General features: G+C 38.8%; 1 protein-coding gene across 2 annotated transcripts in view; it reads right to left on the bottom strand.

Moving 5' to 3' along the window:
- Positions 1-449: 449 nt before the first annotated feature.
- chka (choline kinase alpha) overlaps positions 450-24,908 on the bottom strand; it is a 62,692-nt gene continuing 38,233 nt past the window's right edge. For both annotated transcript variants that reach the window (XM_043705925.1, XM_043705924.1), the window contains 9 exons: positions 20,182-20,295; positions 14,622-14,755; positions 12,657-12,761; positions 11,795-11,853; positions 11,481-11,565; positions 9,922-10,030; positions 7,975-8,078; positions 3,107-3,188; positions 450-2,932 (listed from right to left, as the gene is read on the bottom strand). In XM_043705925.1, the coding sequence (XP_043561860.1) occupies positions 2,873-2,932; positions 3,107-3,188; positions 7,975-8,078; positions 9,922-10,030; positions 11,481-11,565; positions 11,795-11,853; positions 12,657-12,761; positions 14,622-14,755; positions 20,182-20,295 (852 nt within the window). In that variant the 3' untranslated portion in view covers positions 450-2,872. The remainder of the gene's footprint in view (positions 2,933-3,106; positions 3,189-7,974; positions 8,079-9,921; positions 10,031-11,480; positions 11,566-11,794; positions 11,854-12,656; positions 12,762-14,621; positions 14,756-20,181; positions 20,296-24,908) is intronic.

The following is a 24,908-nucleotide window of genomic DNA, read 5'->3' as shown; positions in this document are numbered from 1 at the left end:
CAAAATGCAAAATTCTTTAGACTTCATTTCCCAAGATAATAACCCACCTGATGGCAAAAAAAAATTACAAGGAGCAAAATGGTCTTGAAGGACATAACTGGTCAAAGTTGGTTTTAAAAAAACCCTTCATTTTAAAAATTGCCCTGGTCTCAGGAAGGAATAATATTAGAGTTATTTTATGAGCATTGTTCATATTTCCTATTTCAGAAGGGCCCCAGCAAACAAGGCCTGAACTGCTGAAACAGATGTTGGAAATATGATGCCTTATATTGAGTTATTGGAATCATAAGTTCTAAACAGCAGGAAAGGTCAAGGAGTTTGTATTCACTGCACAATGAAAATAAACTCACTGTAATCACACAGCATGAAAATCATAAAAAAAACTTTCCATTAATTTGATGGGAATTGATGACTCCCTTTAGCCCCTTAGAACTAATCTTCAACTAGTATTTCTTCATGCCACTAGGGAAAATGTTTTAATAAAAATTGTGTCAGTACATAAACTGTGCATACAGTGACATTTTACAAAAATACAAATGATTTGGCAGCAACATAAACAATGCACCACATCACTGCATTAATATTTAAAAGCATTCATCACATTTGTTACAGTAACGAAATTAATTCTCGACACAAGATTAATTCTGATTGCTTATACTGCAATTCCACAAGTGCAATTACTGTCTTACAGAAAGATCACCATTAAAGGTAGCCATGCACCTCCCAGTACAGTACTGTACAAAACAATGTTGGTCATCGTCAGGAACAGTGCGACCCAAATGTAAAATTTTAGTACGTTTCCATGCACGTTACTAGTTTTTTTTTTCCTGACTTGGAAACAGCTCTTCATACAGTACTTTATACATAGTTTTTCCAATAGGAATTTTAACTTTAACAGACACTGGCTTTTAACTTTCTTACTGGGATCAGACATGGTAACTGCTATGATGAATTAAAACCTAGCAATTTACTGTGCATCACCTACTGCAAAAAAAATATACAAACATATGTACAGATTAACTTGTATGTTAGCGGCAGCCTTAATATTGTGAAAATACATAGTGTCAATGCAGATGTATCAGAAACTAAATTTGCAAAGTACCTTGTTCCAAACACTTGTGGCTTTGGTCTTAACATTAAAACTCAATCATTATTTACACAATATACATGTTCAACAAGACAAAGGAAATGGCTCAGGTGTTACATTATTTGCCTACATGTGTACATATTAATTGCGTTACAGAATATGCAATACAAAATGGCGAATAAATATTGGTCACTTTTCTACCTCATGCACAGCATACTCTTAATGTAATTCACAATGCAGATTTCCTGGAAACTAAAAATTGCAACTTAAACTTTGAATAGGTCACCTCAGAAAAAGGTTAGGAAACTAACTATTCAACCCAAAATTCAGCTTCGGAAAGAAAACAGAACATGCAGTAGAAAATTGGCTGTCCATTATATATATCCTGCTCAACTTACCTAGGCTTAAATGGAAAGGAACATTAAGCAGGATATATAAAGAAAACAACAAATCTTCCATTATGCATTGTGGGAGGTTACAGAAACTGAATTTCACCTTGGACAACTGTCAATTTAGTTAATTACTTAGCTAATTCATTTCAGACAGCTGCATACAAATATTGCAGGTTCCAAACTCCAACTCATTACCAACTAAAGCATATTACCTTGCTTATTCTACATTTGTTATTCAGTACAAGAATAACACTAATGCATTTGTATTTTGTCAAAAGTGAAGGCTTAACCATGTAATGACATACAATAAACAAAATATCATAAACCAATGCAATTTTATAAAATATTCAGTTTATGACAGCAGTTAAATATCTGACATGTCAGAAACCATATTTAAGTCTTCATATCAATCTGAGAAATGCACATCAGACCTGTCGATGCCAAATGTGGAGTGATATTTCTCCTTCGAATGGCAACTCCATATAAAAACAAAACAAATATAGGCACAGGTTGGTATCAGCTAAGAAAGATTATCAGAGTGTGGGTAGCAATATTCCTGGATTTGTTAACAATGTGCAGTTACCAATACTAGTTGTTGAGAAACAATTCTAGTTGCTTAGCCCTAGAACAATTTATTCTAAGGTTATCTGAAAATAACTGGGAAGATTCCAGTCTTCCCAGTGACAGTTCTATCCCTTTAAGTCCCATTAGTCAGCAATGCCAACTGGTCCATCATCAAAAGGGCCTTGGGTCTACTACTATCTGGCTCAGGTAGCTAAACAGCTTCATTCCAATATTGTTTCACTAGTGTCATTATTAATAAATCAGAATTATACTGAATTGTAACTTTAAAACTTGGCATCAGTAGCATTACAGATTTTCACATTATATATAAAGCAATGTTAATCTGCCTTTTAATATAGACTTCTAGGCAAGTACTTCAGAGTTTAAATCAACTCTTCTCTAATTTCAGTTACTTATGTAAAGGTTGTTTCACCAACTAATGAAAAAGGCATTTTAAAAGGACAAGTACAAGTAACATCTTCCAGCTGGAGAAATACTTTGATATATACACTTAATTGTTCACTAAATATCTACTAAAACTATTCCAGAGAATTAATTAGCAGTTTTGTCCAGATTAATGTTACAGTACATTTTTCAAAGTTTTATCCATAACAAAGTTCTGAAACAGTAAACAGTCTAGTTTTTACAGACCATCAATTTCTTGGTTTTTAGGTCTACAGATCCATTTTCTAAACTTCTACCACGTGAAACAAATCCACACAGTTCATCTCTCTGCTGAATACTGCAGTGGTTTTCCATAGTTGACTGACATTTGATTTTTCTCGTGCCTTTGTCTCTACTTCACTGGCTCCTCCCATTTGCTGACTAATCAAACATCTAGCTGCTTCTTCTGTTCAAAGTAGGTTTCAAATCTTGCCAAAGCATAATCCTGCAGAAAATTTACAATTTAAAAGAATTTACAAACAAAATGTTTATTTATATTCTTTTGAGAAAAATGCTTCATTCCAAGAACGATACCACTACCATTTTGAATAACCACATAAAAGTAAATGAAAGCCAGGTGCTTTCTTTTTAAAGATTTAGCCATTATATTCTCACTCACCAGATATCCAAATTCAATTGCTGAAATCCGAGCCTGAATAATGGACCACAGACCCCAAAAGAAGTGTGAAGCAAGTGCATATCTGTAAATGTTAAATACAAATAACATGAATACATGCACACAACTGAATTAATATATCACAATGGAATAGGTTGAGAGAGCATGGCAGTGTAGCAATGTATAGGATTGGAAAAGATTATGACATGTTATTTCACTTGCCACAGAGTTAATAATATATTGCACTATATACATATTACCCTCATTTGTACAATTAAGGAAATGTAGCTGAAGCCTTCTCCACAAATTTACTTTAAAAGCAGATGTATACTTATTTTCAAAGAACAACACACCACAAAGTTTCCAGAAACTGCTTATTTGCTAAACATGTGACTAAAATGGTCAAATGTAGTATAATTAAAATGTTATTTGTAATGCTTTAAGTAATTAAAAGATCACTTACCAGTTACTAAAATCACTTTCAATTCTAACTATGTCAGGAGCTTCTAAAATGCAGCAATGGCTTTATGAGTGCCTAGTGATACCTTTTTATACCTTTTGACCATGTGGTTCAATTACAGCACTGGAGAGGTTTTCTATTTTAAGACAATTGGTAAGCAACAAAATTTGAAGAACTTTTTACTCGGGAGAAAATAGCTAAACCTTTCACGCTGTTTGGTACAGAAAGATAAAGTTGTCATAATCCCAGAGAATCATAGGTTTCTCTCTGATTAGAGGGGCATAACTGGGGATCACCACATCTTGAGTGAGGGGCAAAGTTCAGAAGGCAGGATCTTCATGGTAACCTCAGTCAGGATGGGAAGTGAACTAGCACTATTAGTGTCATTCTGCATCACAAACCAGCCATCAACAATTGAGCTAACTGACCCCCTTCTGAACGAAAACAGGATGACAGAAAGAGATTACCATATAAGAGTTCATCACTGCCCATGCAGCACCCAAAGTAGGGTTCGTATTCAGCTGAATCTAAAGGGATGCAAATCAACTTTGGGACAGATTTTCAGATAGAATTGGGAACTAGAAGTGAGCTTGTTCTTGGCTCCAACCTTTATGGCATACTTTAGGTTCTCCAGGCAGCACGGTGGCACAGTGGGTAGCACTGCTGCCTCAGTGCCAGAGACGTGGGTTCAATTCCCACCTTGGGCGACTGTGTGGAGTTTGCACATTCTCCCAGTGTCTGCGTGGGTTTCCTCCGGGTGCTCCGGTTTCCTCCCACAGTCCAAAAGATGTGGGGTTAGGTGAATTGGCCATGCTAAATTGCCCGTAGTGTTAGGTGTAGAGGAATGGGTCTGGGTGGGTTGCTTTTCAGAGGGTCGTCCTGTTCCCTGGATGCTGCCTGACCTGCTGTGCTGTTCCAGCAATAAAGTTTCAACCAGTCAATTAAAGGTAAAGGAGTCACTGTTCAGGGATAGCAGGAACATACCCAAACCAATAGGAAGGTCTTTCACTTTAAGCGATAAGCAACCCCAATTGCTGAAGTCCAAGCTGCAGAGCATGAGCAAATGAAGCTAGATTGATCTTTACTTTTTAAAATGCCACAGTTGTTTGGCCAAGATCCTGGAGGGGCAATTCATCCATGAGCTGACCAGTAGCAGGTATGGCCTGATGCTGTAATACCTCCGTAGGGATCCTTCATATGATCCTCCTGAATCAGATGTAGTTCAGGCCAATATGGGCTGCCAACAGTTTACAATTCTTGGGCTTGAATTGGCTGCCTGCTGATCTGTCTCAAACCACCTTACATTGAAAATTGTTTTGGGTTAGGATTGAAGCAATAAATGGGGCTGAAGGCCAGTACAAGGTGTGGACCAATGAACCCTGAACTAAAAATCCTAGTCTTTGTTTCTTCTATTCTAAGCTCCATTCCCTGTACTGACTCCATCTTACTCCCTGCTAAATTACCAGAATAAGCTAGTTCATTCACAACCCTGGTGTCACATTTAATCTCAAAGCAAGCTTCCAACCTCCTGTTCACACCAACAATACTTTCAAGATCACTCAACTGTCTGTCTCAACTTATCTGCCACAAACCCTCATCTGTGCCTGTTACCTCTGGAGTCAACTAAATCATTGGATAGTCTCCCATATTCCATCCTCTAAGCTTGAGATCAACCAAAACTCTGATTGCCAGTGTTTTAATTCACTGCAGTTCCCATTCCCTTATCCATTGTAATTGACATACACTGGCTCCAGGTCAAGCAACAAGATTTTAAAACTCATTTTCAAATCCCTCCATGGTCTTGTCTCTTATTTCCTCCTACCCAGTAATCCTAGAGATATCTGCACACTAAGTCTGGCCTCACCATGGAGTCTTCAGCCGCCTGCACCCCAAGCTCTGGAATTCCCTCCATTACAGCCCAATGCCTCTCTATCTAATGCTCTTCTAAACACAGAATACCACTTTGTCAAATCTTTTGGTTATTGTACCTCATCTCCTTGGGATGGTTGTTTTGCCCTTTGTTTTATAATGCTCTTGTGAAGCATGGAGAGATATCTAATTATATGAAAGGTACTGAATAAATACAAAGTTATTAATTGCAATGCTCTAAAGCAACTGGAAAACACCTCCTAATTGACTGGTACATCAAAGTTGACCATAACGCAGCACACAATTGCAGATGAATTTTAAAACCGAACACAGAATAAGTGGGGAATATAAATATTCACATTGGAGAATTTCAGTCTTCTTTTCTGAAACTGACTTAGCATGTGTTGTTGATGAAGGAGCTTCACTGTATCTAGCCATAAGGTATCTGATTAAGGAGTGCTTGAAGACTTGAGCTACTTAGGCAAATTTTCAGATCATATTTCTAGCAGTGTATTATTAGCACTCACCAAGCCATCTGTACATTGATCTTATTCAAAATGTTATTAATTGCACTTGCAGTTCTCAGATGGCTGGTAACAATTACAATATCAAATTACAAGTGCAGCCCCCTAAAACTAAACTATCCATATGTGGCAGTACTCATTTCAGAAGGCTACACAAATATATTTCATCTATATTTTAAGATTTGCAACTATATTTTAGGCAACAAAATTAAACAACTGCTTGGAACATTAAATGCTGAGGCAGCTATGGTGGGACAACACACCCAAATTCCCCATTTGTTGGCTGGAAAAACAGAGCTGAGGCAAATTCTTGGTGAGGAATGATAGTGACCCCAAACTGGTAGCTGGGAAGGTAGAACTATCCTATGATGAAAGAATAACTAGAACAGGTCTATATTCTCTAAATGTTCTAACCCTATAGTATAGAGTGAGGGGGGAGCTACAAAATTCTGACAAGGCTCAACAAGGTACATGCAGGCAGGTTGTTTCCCCTAGCTGGGGATTGTGTCTGCAACCAGGACTGTTTCAGAATGAGGTGCAGGCCATTTAGGACTAAGGTAACAACGAATTTCTTCATTCAGAAGGAAATGAACCATTTAATTCTCTATCCTAGAGGCTCAACATTCAAGACAGATCAGTAGACAGATCAAGGGTTATGGGATGAGTCCAGGAAAATAGTTTTGAAGTACAAAATCAACTATTGAAACGTGAGAAAGGACATGGAAGGAAAGGCTGAAAGAATTCAACTGTGTCAATGTCAAAACATGTCATTACATCTGTATTTGCAAACACACAGTTGGGTCAACAAGTGGCCAGAGAAAGTCTTCAGTGCTGCCAGTCAAGCCTAACATTCTCCTTAATCCAAAATATTAAAAATAGCTGCCGCATACAGTTATTCTCGACAAACCGGGGTGAATGCTAATTGAGAGATGGAGTTGTGCAGTTGGAGAGGAAAGGAGTAGACAGTGTGGACCTCTGTGGCATGAACATGGGATTAGGCACATGATTGAACTGGCTACCAAGCCATCATGCTGAGACCTCAGTCAGGCTGTTGGCACGGCAGATCTTGTCTAATCGCTGAGAGCCGAAGGATAATCCCTCTGTCCCTTATGGTTCCACAGCTTGAAAGTGTTCAATAAATGGATAGCAAGTACTGAACAAGAGACCATGGAGTGCAGGTTCTTAGTGAAAGTAGAGTTGTAGGTAGATAGGATAGTGAAGGCAGCATTTGGTATACTTTCCTTTATTGGTCAGTGCATTGAGTATTGGAGTTGGAAGCTCATTGTGGCTGTACAGGACACTGGTTAAGCCACTTTTTGAATACTGCAATCTATTCTGGTCTCCCTACTACAGGAAGGATGTTGTGAAACTTGAGGGGGTTTAAGAAAAGATTTACAAGGATGTTGCCAGAGTTGGATGGCTTGATCTATAGCGAGGCGCTGAATAGGCTGGGATTGTTTTCCCAGGATCAGAAGCCAAGTGACCTTATTGAGGTTTATAAAATCATAAAAGGTATAAAATAAAATAGATAGGGTAAATAGACAAGGTATTTTCCCTCTGAGCCCAATCTTAGAGGACATTAGGTTTAGGGTGAGGGGGGAAAGATTAAAAAAAGGTACCCAAGGGGCAACTTTTTCTAAGCAGAGGGTGGTATGTGTATGGAATGAGCTGCCAGAGGAAGTGGTGGAGGCTGGTACAATTTCAACATCTAAAAAGGCACCTGGATGGGTTTATGAATTGGAAGGATTGAGGGGGATATGGGCCAAATGCTAGATTTATTTAGGATATCTGGTTGGCATGGCCAAGTTGAATCACAGGGTCTGTTTCCGTACTGAGTCGAAGTCTACTTTAACAGAAGTATTATTGTATCTGATTATTTGTCAAGAGATTCATTGGGATATATTTTTCAGTTTGAAATTTGGTTTTAATTTTACAAGTTCATGATGAGCAGGCTGCACCTTGACTACAAAGAATTAAATAAAAATTAAGAGATAAAGTATTTCAACTAGAATATTTACCTGTTTATTTCTTCTAGCATTTGGTCTTCCATTTTTGCTATCTGATCATCATTTAAGTCAAATTCATCCTGATTCTCAGCATTGTAAACTCTGATGAAATGGAGCTGTCACAAAACAAAAAGGTTTTTTTGGGTGAGAAAACAGTCTGACAGATTTATTCTGCAAAGGATATCAAAATAAAAATTCTACTCATTTTTTTGTTTATTTGCTGGTTTAACCGGCAAATTAAAACCAAAACACATGGTAATTAATATTTTCAAAGGATTTCAGATATAATGGATGGAGCTTCTCTGTACAACTGGGTGAGTTTGTGAATTAAATTCCATAAAAATGACTTCATTGGATCAGGATCCCAACATCAGGTGATACTGCCCAGTTCCAGGTTTCACCGGGGATGTCCGACATTGAATGGAGAACCCCATTCTGTTGCTGGATAAAGCATTTAAACTGATACTAAGTACTTAACTGCTGTTTTCACTTAGCATTCTGCATTTTACAGGCTGTTTCCCAACTTGCCAGGGTGATCTAAATAACTGCATGTCATACTGGTGGGTATTTCTCGCAACTGATAAAAGACTTCGTGCAGAAATGAAAATTTTTATACATTCATATTTGAAAACATTTTCTTCATTTGACCAAAGAGGCTCAACGTCAACTTATACTTTAGAATAAGAAAAAGATTCATATTTTATTTGCTTAAGGTATGCCTGGGAAGCTCGGGCCGTGATCTGTAAATCCTACACAATGTGGGAAATTCTATATGCTCCTGACAGTACAGAAGATCATGTATTCAGGAGGTGCCTCTGGCCGGAGAAACTCAATGTGTAGGTTTTGAAACTTGAGCAGTAGCTGGGAGCACGACAGTGCATTGACGAGATGGAAGTTTGTGGACAGCACATTTCAGGATGTGGACACTCTACAACTTGAATGTAGGTGGAAAAGGAACGGCTGACCTTCGGTCAGAAGACAGGGACCACGACAGGTTTGAGGTAATTCCCCAAGTACGTCTTGTTTGCAAATCACTTGTTCACCTTGGAAAGCAAGAATGACCATTTTGTGTGAAGGTCAGCCAGAACCAAGGCTTTGATACGGTGGCCGGTCAAGCTGCTCAGGAAGTCGGAAGTAGTGTGGAAAGATAACGGTAGTAAGGGATTCAGGGGAGCAGACAGGTGCCACTGTGGATATAGATTAGAGTTTAAGATAGCATGTTGCCTCCTGGATATCAAGGGTGAGAATCTCATGTGCAATGCCAGGCCTTTGAGAATGTGTACACAGCAATTGGGCTTGATAATGTTGACCTCATTACTATTTTTTAAATATCAGTCCCAGCACTTTGTTTATAGCATGCAAGGATGTGACAAAGATCACAAGAGATGACTCTCTGCATGAGCAGCCTACAAAAATCTGTTGGTGGTCCCTTGCCATATCGTCTGGGCTTGCAAATTGTGATGATCTTTGAAACCAAATTGCTTATTGGTAGCTGTACTTTGTCACTTTAACCGGGGACTATGGCCACTTATATACAACCACCACCTGGCCACCCTACCAACATATTTCAGTGTCTATTTTCATTGATTTATTAATTAGTATCTTCATCCTGCTCACTACATGAGCGAACACAGCCCATTTGATCAGACTTGCATTTTACAGTCATCAATGCATTAAGAAAAGGCTTCCGACGAACTCCAGAAAATGCAACTTAATTCATTACTTTAAAACTGCATTTGAAGATAGCTTTTTATTAAACTTTAAATGCAACAATCTAGAAACAAGGGGAGGGGTGGTGATCAGACAAATACTATTTTACCAAATGAATGAGTTACCATCACTGAAAATTTTAGGCTTACATGTAGAAGAACAACTAACTATACTTTAAATTTCAATGATTTGTGTACTTCCAACAGGGTTAAAAATAACTCACTTGAAATTCTAGTTCAAATAACATACCTGTTGCATTTTGGTGGGGTAATTCTTGATATCAGCTTTAAAAAATGGATACTCATCACAGTTGTAGTCATACATCCATTCACAGAAGTGATTTCCAAAATCAAACCCTCTGAAAAAAAATTGGCAATTGACAAAAAAAAAAATGATGTGTGGAGCTGTTTTAAGTTACAAAACAGAATCAGATAATGTCTACAGGATAAAACCAAGGCCATTGGTGTGTTCACTCTACAGGACAATCTTGACAGTTATTCAACATAAGAAATGAGTAACCTACATGGTTCCTTCCACTTGCTCTGCCATTTAATATCATGGCTCATCATCTATTTCAACTCTACTTTCCTGCCTATTCTTATGTCACTAGATTTCCTGTGTCCAACAATCTTTTGATCTTCATCTTGAAGATATTTAACTAAGCACCTACAACCTTCTGGGATGATAATACCAATTGCGAAGAAATTTCTTCTCATCTGTTCTAAGTTACCCTTCTTCTGAAACTGAAATTTAGTTCTAAAGAAAGCAGACTCTCAGCATCAACCCTGGCATTAAACACTATAAAATGTTATATGTCTGATGATAGCGCTTCCAATGCTTCCACAGAACTAGCCATGCTTAGAGTAATGCTAGCCATGCCTCTAGCAAAGAGGTTTTAAGTATGGATACAACACTAGCGTTACCTGACTATGTGCAAAATTGTCCGGATATGTCCTGTGCACAAAAATCAGCACAATCTAACCAATGTGTGTTCCATTAGACCTCTCCCAATCATATGCAAGATGGTGAAAGGTGTCCTCTAGCTGCTACTATCATGCAGCATATACACAGGTATAACTTGCTCACTGATCTTCCTTTTGTGCTCCAGAAGTGCCACTCAGCTCCTGACCTTACTAAAGCATTAGTCCCAACATGAATGAAATAGCTGATTTCCAGAGATGATTGAAGTGGCTGTCTTTGACATCAAGACAATATTTAGCACAACATTGTATCAAACAGACCTAGCAAAACGGAAGTCAGTAGTAATTGGAACAAATCTCTCAACTGTTTGAAATAATTTGGAGCACATTGGTTGTTGTGGTTGTTGGAAGGCAAATTACCTCTGTTGGGCTTTATTGAATGCAAATATAGCCTTAAGTCAGGCAACCAGTATATAACACAATCCAGGTGTGGTCTCAAAAGTCCTGTAGAATTGTATCATGACTTCCTTATCCTTTTAATCCAACCCTCTTACAATGTGCTACAGCAATCTTTGCCTTTGTGGAAAATAATCAGGTGATCATTCAACTCAAACTTTTCAGGACCACCCAGGCATGGCCTTTAGAATTGGTGTCTACAGAATAAAACAAGTATGATCATGTCTAGGTTGCATTCAGGCTCATCTCTGGTTTGGTGCTGCACCAAATTCAGGTTCAGTTGTAGTTTCCCTCCATTGGGTCTCATCAACATCACCACAAGCACCCCTGCTGCAAATCCTGACAGCTACACAGGAAAACTCCAATACAGGTCTTGAATCACACTACTACCTTTCATTAATTCCAACTTTATGTCAGGCAGTATTACAATACCTGAAGTTGTAGCTGCTATATTCAAAGTCAATGAGCATCAGTTTCTGGTCAGAGTTTTCAGTGTTTTCCAACAGCAGGAGATTACCTGAAATAAGAAACAAATTTCAGTTAATATTGGATAATGACAGTGCTGTATTGTATTGATCTAATTTGCCCTGACTCAATCTGCCATTTCAGACCAGCTATCGTTCACTATATTGAGATATGAATTTGCAGTATGGAATTGAAGTGTGGGCCTAATTGGGCCCAGAAAATATTCCCAAAGTTAAAAGTAAATTAAGAAATTATTTTTACAAAATATTGAATTAGCTTACCCTCCTGACAGTCATTATGACAGAAAACAATCGGTGAAGGAGTTGCTTGAAGCAAAGACCTAAGCAGAATGAAAAGGTGGCATTAAGTGGTATGGTAAAGTTCTACAAATGCTGGATTCCCAAAGACAACAGACATCACACCGAGTAATTACTATTCTATTTTTAAGGAACTAAATTTTGTTTTGGGCAGTGAAAGAGATATTAACATTTCATTTGAAAGCATGGTAGTGAAAGAGGTACAAACCGTGCTACTAAAACAAGTTACACTAAGCAGCATTTGTGCAATTTAAACATTGAAGAGATCTTCCTTTGAAGATAATAAAATGTTTGCTAGCTGGCACACCAGCAGACAGTAAATAGCATTACAGAATTTCTAGGTTTTTTTTAAAATCCAAAGATGTTGACTGAATTGTAGCAGCTTAAGCTGGAAAAAGCTGCAAGTCTTGTGTGTGAAAACAAATCCAAGAATGTAAACACATAAGTAGTCAGTATACTTATCAGTATACAGTCAGGTTGTGCTTTACTAAAAAAAACTTTTCAGTTTGTCTTCTATACATTTAGGGGAATACACATAGCAACATATGCAAGAATATGATAGCCAGTGGACACAAGGATTCTACAATGCATGGCTCAGATTCCATTTTTAAACTAAAAATTGGCAAGCAAAGATGCATTCCAGATTACAGTAGACAAGATCTGTGAATAAGAGACTTCAGACACAATGTGGTCAGAACTGTTAGATTTGTACAAACAGGCCTAATGAATTTGCGTTTGTAACAGGCAGATTTACCTTCATGAATTTATCAAGGTTTCATTTGTTAACTGTTTAGGAAATACAACTATCGTTAACTTTGAGTCCTACCTTAGCTTCTCCATTTCCTGTGGAAGGTTGTAACTGAGAAGTTGGTGAAATACTCTAACATGAGACTCTCTTGTAAAGCTGATTCGCATCACTTGCTGCAAGTACCTAACAATAATGATAGACAAACTATTGAACCAGAAGTTAACTGTACAGAAGCGTACCAATGTTTTCCTTGAAGTGCATTTAAACTTTAGCTTTATAGTATAAAATTCTAAAATATAAATTCACAATTCTTAAAATATGCATCAATATAGTGAAACTTTTGAACATTTAATTTGGTCATCAAGGGCTGCACGAATATTCTGGATGTTCTTCTTGAAGTGGATTGTGTTCAGATAAGAATTCCTCTGGCTGCTACGGACAGCACAGATGAATAGATTTACAAAGATCCCTGCTCACTATGTGAAGAATCTATTAGCAATGTAAACATAGCAGGACTCATCATGTCTTACTACACAGATCACAGAAATTCTTGACACCTTGCATTCATCTCCAATGTTACAGTCTTCTACAATAAATGCATCCAAAAATTGTCACTGTTTATTAAAGGAGCAAATCAACTCTCTGTTCCAAGGTTATTTAAATTTCAGGAAGGCAGCAGAAAGAGGCTTTTCAACTGGTTTGAGAATTTCCAGTTGCGGGTAGTGGTGGGGGAATGGAGGGGATTTAGAAATTAATTTGTTTTTATTCATTCATGGGGTGTAGGCATTGTTAATTCATTGCCCAGCCCAAACAGAGTTGATAGTTAAGAGTCAAACACATTGCTGTGGGTCTGAAGTCCAGCTGACCACCTGAGGACAGCAGATTTTCTACCTTAGAAAGAGCTTGACTAAATCAGCTGGTATTTTTACAATGATGTGAATACATGACTGCAATGATTGCCTCTCGAGACGAGAGTTTAAGAAATATGGCTGGATTTGAGAGTCAGACAGGATTACATTAGTTTTAACTTTGATGGTTTCACCTGGCAAATTTGTAGCAAACTTATTTTTTGTGGTTTAACATACATAACAGCCAATTACAGAAGGAAGGGAGCACAAAGCTAATGTCTTGCATGGAGCCACTGTTTTGGAGAGGAAACTAAGGGAAAAAACATCTTGATGCAAGTACTGTAAAAAAGTTAACATCTAAGCCATACCTTGAAGGTATTCTTACAAAATTTGGGATTCTGTTTCTGTACAACATTTCCAGAAATTTTAATGGCAATAGAGTGCCAACAAGTTATTGTAGATACGAATTTGCTAACTTTTTAAAATACTGGATGGTAAAATGCAATTTGAGCTCACAAAGGAGGAAACCTACAAAAGTAGTTAACTGTCCAAATTATATAATTCAGCAAAACAAATAAAAACACAAACTTTTCCTTCAGGTAAAATGTTTGAGCATGTGATATCTCCTCCTGCAACTTGAATTGATCTCTCACTGATATTTTGACTTAATGACAAATACAGATGGTGTGGTATTTATTGAATGTTGTTGGGAAATACATATTTCCTTTTGAATTATTTAATTATTCCTTCACTGAAATATCAGGATATTTTAAAAAGTGTTTTAATTAACATGGAAATTTGTCAGTCTTCAATGTTAATATAGTCCTTTCAATCTACAATGATTGAAACCATTAAAAAGTACATAAAATTAAGTAATCACAGTGTAATGGTGTGAAGTGCTTCATGAATAGTGAAAAACAAGTGTTTTTGTAATGTGGCATGAAACCAGCTATTGTTAATTGCTGCTGACGAATGTGAGAAATGCAAGTGGTGGACACGATAATTATGTTCAGAAGCTTTCTACCTTCACAAGATGAAATTTACACACATACAATCCACAAAACCAATCCAAAACTTCTCTCAAAATGTAATTTTTTTCTGGACTGTAAACAACAGCAAACCTAAAACAAATCTATGTAACACACATTTATATATAGGTTATGTCCCAGCTAAATTAAGCCAGTTAAGTACTCACTTCTCCATAGTACGAAATAACCATGTTGGTTCTTTGTTAAATGGCATAGTCATTCTGTGAAATGTGGCCATCTTTTTTGCTATTTCTGTTGAAATACTTGGAATAGCCAATTCTTTGGTCTCCAATTTCCGGCTCTAAAGTAATAGATTGTAATATTGATGTAATAAGTCATATGCATGCAATGTGTTAAATGCTAACTTATTTTACACTAATATGCAAGATATCTATACATACACATTAAGCCAGTCTATGCATTTCATATTTTGAAATTGACACTTTTCCATACATTTAAATGAAAAATGCTTTTCATAACATTAGCCATTGCTTTTGTTAACTGTATTTGATCACCTACCATGGACCTTGTAGATAAAGTGCTGGAAAGCAATCTCAAAACTGGAGAAAAGAGTAGTGTCTTTACTGTTTCTTCAGACTCATTTAAACATCTAATACCTCTGACACAGGTTCATCTTTATATGCTGTCTGATGAATCTCTAGATATTGTCTGAAATCAATTTGTTGGTGTGTACCAAACTAGTAATGATGGATATACAAATATACAAGATATTGGACTCTAAAATATTCATATGGTTATGTACCTGAAAATAATTTTCTACAAAATGTTATTTGGGAGTATTTGCATTACACTGAGAAATCTGCACATTCTAGTGTTAGGCATGAGGAAAACCTACTGGAAATTGAAAGTTCACTCAGTAGGTAATCTAAGAGGGAGGACGGGAAAATTTTCTAGCTGTAACAGGCTGCTTCTTTGAATAGACTGGGTTCCCTCTTGATTATATGTTTTAATGCGATAAATCTCTTGAGTAAACTTAAAAATACAAGCCATAATTATCAAGTTAGCCTGCAGCAGTGTTTTGTAGAGGAATAAGACAGTGCTGTTTTCTGAGTCTGCAGATTGGAAGTAGCAAAAAATGGCCCTTAATAGAGTGATATGCTCGTCTTGTCGAATGTGGGAGTTTAGGGAGAGTTTGTGTTACTGAGGATTATATGATTAGATTCCCTACAGAATGGAAACAGGCCCTTCAGCCCAAGTCAATACCAATCCTCTGAAGAGTAACCCACCTGGATCCATTCCCCTACCTTATATTTACCCCCAACTAATGCACCTAACACTATGGGCAACTTAGCATGGCCAATTCACCTGACCTGCACATCGTTGGATTACGGGAGGATACCAGAGCACCTGGAGGAAACCCACGCAGACAAGGGGAGACTGTGCAAACTCCCCACAGACACCAGAGGCAGGAACTGAACCAGTGTCCCTGGTGCGGTAAGGCAGCAGTGCTAACCACTGAGCCACCATGCTGCCCATATTTGCAATAAGTGCTGTTGGCTGCGAATCCTGTCAGATTGAATGGAACGGTTGGAGTGACAGTTACAGGCAATGAGGAATTTACAAGAGCAAGGGAGTGTGATGGATGGTAGTTATATGAAGGGAGTAAAGTCGCAGATTCGGTCACAGATGGGTTAACTCCAGGAAAGGTAAGAGGTAGGCAGCTAGTGCAGGAGTCTTCTGTGGCTATACCCATTTCAAACAAGTATGCTGTTTTGGAAAATGTGCTAGATACTCAGGAAAATGTAGCATGAACAACCAAGTTTCTGTTATCGAGACTGGCTCTAATGCAATGAAGAGTACGTTGGATTCCAAGAGATCAATTGTGTTAAGGGATTCTCTCGTCCGAGGCAGAGATATTTGTGGCCAGCAGCGAAAAATCAAAAAGGTATGTTGCTTCCCAGGTGCCAGGAACAAGGATATCTCAGGGTGCAGAATGTTCTCAAGGGATAAGAGGGCCCAGCAGGAGGTCATTGTACACATTGGAATCAACAACATGGGAAATCATTGAGATTCTGAAGAGAGATTGGAGAGTTAGACGGGAGTTTTAAAAGGAGGCCCTTGAGAGTAGTCCCAGTGGTACAAGCAAGGGAGGGTAGGAACAGGAGGACAACAGATGAATGCATGGCTGAGGAGCTGGCATATGGGAGAAGGATTCACATTTTAGGATCATTGGAACCTCCTTTGGAGTAGAAGTGACCTGTAGGAGGACAGATTGCACCTAAATTGCAAGGGGACTGATATACTGGTGGGGAAATTTGCTAGAGCTGCTTGGGAGGATTTAAACTCGTAAGGTGATGGGGGTGAGAGTTGGGACCCAGGGAGATAGTGAGGAAAGATCAGAGACTGGTACAGTTGAGAAAAGGAGTGAGTCAAACAGTCAGGGCAGGCAGGGACAAAGCAGAGAACAAGGCAGGAATGATAAATTAAACAGCATTTATTTCAATGCAAGAGGCCTAACAGGTAAGACAGATGAACTCGACATGGTTAAGAACATGGGACTGGGATATCATAGCAATTACAGAAATGTGGCTCAGGGATAGACAGGACTGGCAGCTTAATGTTCCAGGATACAAATGCTACAGGAAGGATAGAAAGGGGGGCAAGAGAGGGGGGGAATGGCATTTTTGCTAAGGGATAGCATTACAGTGTATTGAGGGAGGATGTTCCCAGAAATACACCCAAGGAAGTTATTTGGGTGGAACTGAGAAATAAGAAAAGGATGATCATCAATAAGACTATTCAGGGGTCTATAATACATTATAGACCCCTTATAGTCGGAGGGAAATTGAGAAACAAGTTTCTAAGATCTCAGTTTCTGTAAGAATTATAGGGTGGTTATGGTAGGCAACTTTAATTTTCCAAACAGACTGGGACTGCCATAGTGTTAAGGGTTGAGATGGAGAGGATTTTGTTAAGTGTGTACAAGACAGTTTTCTGATTCAGTATGTGGATGTACCTACTAGAGAAGGTGCAAAACTTGATCTACTCTTGGGAAATAAGGCAAGGCAGGTGACTGAGGTGTCAGTGGGGGAGCACTTTGGGACCAGCGACCATAATTGTATTAGTTTTAAAATAGTGATGGAAAAGGATAGACCAGATCTAAAAGTTGTAGTTCTAAATTGGAGAAAGGCCAATTTTGATGGTATAAGGCAAGAACTTTCAAAAGCTGGTTGGAGGCAGATGTTCGCAGGTAAAGGGATGGCTGAAAAATGGGAATTCTTCAGAAATTAGATAACAAGAATCCAGAGAAAGTATATTCCTGTCAGGGTGAAAGGAAGGGCTGGTATGTATAGAGAATGCTGGATGACTAAAGAAATTGAGAGTTTGGTTAAGGAAAAGGAGGAAGCATATGTCAGGTTATAGACAGGATAGATCAAGTGAATCCTTCGAAGATTATCAAGGCAGTAGGACTATACTTATGAGGGAAATCAGGAGGGCAAAAAGGAGACACGAAATAGCTTTGGCAAATAGAGTTAAGGAGAATAGAGTGTTTTTTATAAATACATTAAGGACAGAAGGGTAACTAGCGAGAGAATAGGGCCTCTCAAAGATCAGCCAGATGAACTTTGTGTGGACCACAGATGGGGGGATACTCAACGAGTATTTCGCAACAGTGTTTACTGTGCAAAAGGATATGGAAGATATAGATTGTAGGGAAATAGATGGTGACATCTTGAAATATCCATATTACAGATCTCTTGAAATGCATAAAAGTGGATAAATCTCCAGATTTGATCAGGTATACCAGAGAACTGTGGGAAGCGAGGGAAATAATTGCTGGGCCGCTTGCTGAGATAGTTGTATCATCGATAGTTACCGGTGAGGTTCCGGAGGACTGGCGGTTGACTAATGTGGTGCCACTGTTGACGAAAGGTGGTAAAGACAAGCCAGGGAACAACAGACCAATGAGCCTGATGTTGGTGGTGGGCAGGTTGTTGGACGGAATCCTGAGGGACAGGATGTACATGTATTTGGAAAGGCAAGGACTGATTAGGGATAGTCAACATGGCTTTGAGAGTGGGAAATCATGTCTCACAAACTTGATTGAGTTTTTGTGAAGAATAACCAAGAGGATCGATGATGGCAGAGCAGTAGACATGATTTATATGGACTTCAGTATGGTGTTCAGAAAGGTTCCCTATGGGAGATTGGTTTGTAAGGTTAGATCTCATGGAATACAGGGAGAACTAGCCCAAAGGTCGAAGACAGAGGGTGGTGGTGGAGGAGGGCTGTTTTTCAGACTAAAGGTCTGTGACCAGTGGAGTGCCATAAGGATCGGTGTTAGGCCCACTAGTTTTCATCATTTATATAAATGATTTGGATGTGACCATAAGAGGTACAGTTAGTAAGTTTGCAGATGACACCAAAATTGGGGGTGTAGTGGACAGTGAAGAAAGTTACCTCAGATTACAACAGAATCTTGATCAGATGGGCCAGTGGGTTGAGAAGTGGCAGATGGAGTTTAATTCAGATAAATGCGAGGTGCTGCATTTTGAGAAAGCAAATCTTATACACTTACTGGTAAGTTCCTAGGGAGTGTTGCTGAACAAAGACCTTCGAGTACAGATTCATTGTTCCTTGAAAGTAGAGGCACAGGTAGATAGGATAATGAAGGTGGTGTTTGGTATGCTTTCTTTTATTGGTCAGAGCATTGAGTACAAGAGTTGGGAGGTCATGTTGCAGCTGTACAGGACATTGGTTAGGCCATTTTTGGAATATTGCATACAATTCTGGTCTCCTTCTTATCAGAAGGATATTGTGGAACTTGAAAAGGTTCAGAAAAGATTTACAAGGATGTTGCCATGGTCGGAGGATTTGAGCTATAGGGAGAGGCTGAACAGGCTGGGACTGTTTTCCCTGGAGCGTTGGAGGCTGAGGGGTGACCTTAGAGGTTCATAAAATCATAATGGGCATGGAAAGGATAAATATGCAACATCTTTTACGCTGAGTGGGGGAGTCCTGAACTAGCAGGACTCAGATGTACAGCATGGAAACAGACCCTTTGGTCCAACCCGTCCATGCTGATCAGATATCCCATCCCAATCTAGTTCCACCTGCCAGCATCTGGTCCATATCCCTCCAAACCCCTCCTATTCATATACCCATCCAAATGCCTCTTAAATGTTGCAATTTTACTAGCCTCTACCATATCCTCTGGCAGCTCATTCCATACACGTAGCACACTCTGCATGAAAAAGTTGCCCCTTAGGTCTCTTTTATATCTTTCCCCTCTTAGATGTACAGCACAGAAACAGACCCTATGACTCTAGATATAGAAAATAGTTGCCTAATTACAAATATTTTTTAGCTTCACAAAGCTGTTAAATAGTGCTTTACACAATATATTTTGGGATATATATTTTATATTTCTTGATTGTACTGCTCAGTGGCTTGAGACAAAGACTTGATACTTTGAGAATGGGAGGGGATTTTGTCTTTTGTGCAGATTGATGTTATTATCAGAGTAAAATTCAAATGTAGTAACTATTTACAAAATAGAAGTGTTCAATTAAGGTTGCTCTTTTGGAACAGATCTTAACCAAGACAGAGCCAATATTTTTAGCATTAAGAGCACAAAAGGAATGGCACGTTGTCAAAATAATTTTTTCCCACGTCCTTCATTTTCCACAAGCAGTAGTCCAGTGGAAACTCAATGCTATGGAACCTAAGTCAATGATTCACAATACCAGAGATAATGAGACTTACTGCAATGAACTGTTCCAAACGACCCTGAGGAAAGATTCCATATAGCTTCGGACCAAGTGATCGCTCTGCCAAGATAGCAAACATAACACTTTCCAATACCATGGCATCTGCTCCCTATGTGAAGAAGCAAACGGATACTGCTTAATTCGAATTACTATTTCAAAAGTTACATTTATTAATTTATATTATGTATCAGGTATTTTGAAATAGAACTTGTCAAACTATATTTTCTATTCACACCAAAAAAAATGGAATATTTATGCTCCACAAGCTGATTAAAGCATGGATTGAAATTATAGGGTATGACTAACTCAAACACTTATCCTAAACTCAAGAATAGCTTGCCTTGCATCACGGAGATATTACTGATATCATTCAGTTTTCTGAATGAGGTACATCCTTCGAGAGGAAAGCTGGACTCTTGTGAATTTGAATTTTGACCCACTTGGAACAATATTAATGATATGTCAGACTTGAGCCAGTAAGTTAGCAAGCAGGTCCTCAGACTCAGTTGCTGCTGGAGACTGAAAATTTGGCTTCACTCGTTGATAGTATCGCACAAGTAATCAGAATCTCTACAGTGCAGATAAAGGCCATTCGGCCCATTAAGGCTGCACCAATCTTTGGAAACAGTCTGCCTCCAAACACTTGTCATGTCCAATTCACTTAACTTGGACATATTTGAACCGTGGGAGGTAACCAGAGCACCTGGAGGAAACGCATGCAGACACAGGGAGAATGCCTCTGTGGTGTTTGCATAGTCAAGCGAGGGTCGAGTCGAAGCCAGGTCCCTGGTTCCGAGGCAGCAATGCTAACCATTCAGCTATCATTCCACCCTTGCTATGGCGACTGAAACCTTAGACTTGGCTTGTATCTTACTTCAGGTTACTTGAGAACTTCCCTAGTCACAAAGAACTAGATTGACTAAATGCAACTGCAGAGATGTTGAAAGCTTCCTGTACCCTGGTTTTGGAGAGGGCCCACTGAATCAAGTGCTGCACTTGTGTCTGTTGCTTGCTGACAGCTGTCAACCTGTGCTCAGCAATGTCAAAGAGATGGTGGCTGCTAACAGCTGAGGCTGGGGTTTGAGGGAAAGCTTGTGTGTCGTGATTGAAAGAAGGTTTAAGAGTGAGGGGATGGCCCCTCAGTTTCCTCCCTGCCCTAGGCCTTATTGACCCTCCCTTGATCCCAGCTTTCTCAATCAAGCATGGAATATCTTGGAGAGAACCCTTCCACAAGGGATGATTGGGTACTGATTTACCAAAGGAGCTCAATAGTGGCTCTTCAGTAATGATGGTGGGGCCACCACTTGCTACCTTACCACCCAAATAAATCCAACAGCAGTTTCTATTCAAGCTGTAGATACTTAGGTAGATATCAGATACAATTCCAAATAAAAAAGAATTTGTAATTTATGAAGCTACATTTAGAACTGCACTACTGGTCATTTTCTAGAGTTCTAAAAATTCATTCACACGATGAATGCATCGCTGGCTCAGCCAGCATTTATTGCCCATCCCTAATTGCCCACAGGGCAGTTAAGAGACAACCACATTGCTGTAGGTCTGAAGTCACATGTAGGTCAGACCAGGCAAGGATGGCAGTTTACTTCCCTGAAGGACATTAGTGAACCAGATGGGTTTTTCTGACAATTGACAATGGATTCATGGTTATCATTAGATTCTTTATTCTAGATTTTGATTGAATTCAAATTCCAACATCTGCCATGGTGGGATTCGAACTCAGGTCTCCAGAATTTTTCCTGGGTCTCTGGATTAACAGTCTATCAATAATACCACTAAACCTCTACTGCTGCAAAATGGGTGCAAATTCAGCAAAATTCTTTTCAATCCACCATTATACCACTCATTTACAAACAAACAATTCTTCTGGTAGATCCTTGACAGTTTTCTTCAACATGATTACTACCTTAGCTTAGCACAGTTAGCACAGCATAAACTAAGCTGGTATGAAAGGCATTTTATTTTTATTTGGAGTCACTAATGTTTGTAATATCAGTGCGACATGGACACAAAAGCAGCTTCAATGATCTGCCCTCCATCAAAAGGTCAGAAATGGGGATGCTCACTGGTGATTGCACAAAGTTCAGCACTATTCTCAATTCCTCAGGTGCTGAAGCAGTCCATGCTCAACTGCATGAAAATCTGGACAACATCCAAACTTGGGCTGACAACTGGTAAGTAAAATTCACGTTACACAAATGCCAGGCAATGACCATCTCCAATTAAAGATAATGATCCTTGGCATTCAATAGTGCTACCATCACTACCAACATCCGAAGGGTAACCATTGCCCAGAAAATCATCTAAGCTCGCATCATAAACACTCTACGAGAGCAACGGAAGCTGATGCATGCGAAAAGCACACCTGCAAGTTTCCCTCCAAGCCCCACACCATCCTGACTTGGAAATATATGGCCATTCCTTCACAGTCACTGAGTCAAAACTCCCTAACGGCATTGTGGGACAAGTCATAGGACATTGACTACAGCAGTTCAAGGTAGCAAAACACCACCAGCTTCTCAAGGCCAACTTATAGGCAATAAACGCTGACTAACCAGCCATGCACACATTCCACCAGTGAATAAAGAAAAAAATTCCCACAAAGCTCAGAAGCATTAATCAGGTATTTAAATTCTAACAACTTGTGCTAAACTATTCATCTTGAGCTTTGTACAAATAATTTCTGGATCTGTAGCATCAATACACAAGTTAGCTCCAGCTGTTTGATACAGATAGTGTTGCTATAATGAGACAGTTGCATTCATGTGCAACACCATGTTATAGAAAAATTTATTTTAAAGTGCTAGCAATGTAATTGCATTACAGCAAACACAAGCTTTACTTTAGAAACTGTCCCCAAATCATCAGTCACATTAGAGCAAATTTGCAATAATGAAACATGCATTATAGCAGAACAACCTGTACCACAAGTACCAATGATTCATCTACTTCCAGACAAATATTTAAAGTAGCAAGGCACAAATGCCTACTGCCAAAAAATGTTAAAATATCAATTTACATGGATACACACTTAAACGCTGAACCAATGAACAACTTTCAAATGGGTCAAAATGACATTTGGCATTGATTCACAACTTTCAGGACATTACAGAATTGATTCAACATTAATTGTACCCTCACTTAGAGAGAACCATGTTTACAGGAATTGATCGTATTGCAGACCTTAAAGGCAATTCCTTCATTTAAGAGCGAGCGTCCATGAATATAGCTTCTGGCTGAATTCCCATGGTTTTGATATGCCGCATGGTCTTAAAGAAAGAATGAGTTACATTTACACAGCACTTTGCTAGACTACTGGGCACTTCAAAATATTATAAGTTGATTAAACCCACTGTGGTAAGGTGAACTCAAATAGCAATGTGATTATAACCAGAAGTCTGCTTTTGTGATATTTATTGAGCTATAAATATTGGTCAAGACATGGGGGCTACCTCCCCTGCTCTACTTTTAGAACAATTTGTTTGAGACGTGGGTGTTTCTGGCACAGTCAGTATTTATTGTCCACCCTTAACTGCCCTTGAACAGAGTGGATAACTAAGATGGTTCAGAGGGCAGCTATGAGTCATCTTCATTGCCATGAGCCTGGAGTCACATGTACGCTCAGTACAAGTAAGGATGGCAGGTGTATTGCCCTAAAGATACAAATCTTGACTGTAATGGGTTTTTAATAACAAATCAAGAGCAGTTACATGGTCACCACTACATGGCTTCTTGTTCCAGACTTTTTAATATTAAATTGAAATTGCATCTTCTGTCATGGTGGAATTTGAATCCTACCGCCAGAACATTAGCCCATGTTTCTGGATTACTAAGCCAGAGACATTACCACTGTCACCCCTTCCCTTAAGAGCATTCTGCAAAGGGAATCTTTACATACCCAAGCAGGAGAGAGAAAGAGATTTAAGTTTAATATTTCTTCCAAAACCCAACACCATTAGTGCAAGTGGTCCCACAGTACTGTGCTGGACTGGCAGCCTTGAATTGTGTGCCCGAACCTGAAGTGGGATTTGAATTTGGGTGATTTAGAGGAATGTGCTAACAACTGAATCACAGCTAAGACTAGGCAAAGTAATTTACTTTGAACATCTGCAGTTGTGTCTGATGAGTTTCTCAAGCATACAGGGATAGCAACACAAGGAAAAAATAAACTTTAAGCAGTTTTTACAGGTTGTGTCACAACTGTGACATGTACATTTTGTAAAGGTAGCTATTCCATCTCTGGAATGGACAGAACCTTAAAAAATAGCTCCCATAAGTCATGTAACTAATCTTGTGGATTGAGCTGCTGCGGAAACTATTTATCACAGGAATAAATTATAAGTGACCTTTATAAAAATCAAATCAATAATTCTGTAGGTAAACAAACTCCTTGATAACGGTTGCCTTGGAGATAGGAATAACTTACACCACACCATAACCTGATAAGATCATCCAAATTAATGGCTGAGACAGTTAAATTAATTTTTGTGACTAAAAAAAATGGATGGGTCTATCACCTAACATGGAGACAGAAAGCAACATGGGATAGCAGCCATCTTATATTGTGTTCTAAGATAACAGTTCTCAACAGGGAGATGGATAAAGGCAAACCAACTTAAGGACTCCTATACTAAATCACGCTTGGAGATGATGGTATACTAATGTCACTGTACTAAGTAGTCATCCAGATCAACAGGCTAATGG

Source organism: Chiloscyllium plagiosum, chromosome 16 (assembly GCF_004010195.1).
Source record: "Chiloscyllium plagiosum isolate BGI_BamShark_2017 chromosome 16, ASM401019v2, whole genome shotgun sequence".
Classification (NCBI taxonomy): domain Eukaryota; kingdom Metazoa; phylum Chordata; class Chondrichthyes; order Orectolobiformes; family Hemiscylliidae; genus Chiloscyllium; species Chiloscyllium plagiosum.
Note: the sequence above shows the minus strand (reverse complement) of the source record. Positions and strands in the feature narration are given on the sequence as shown.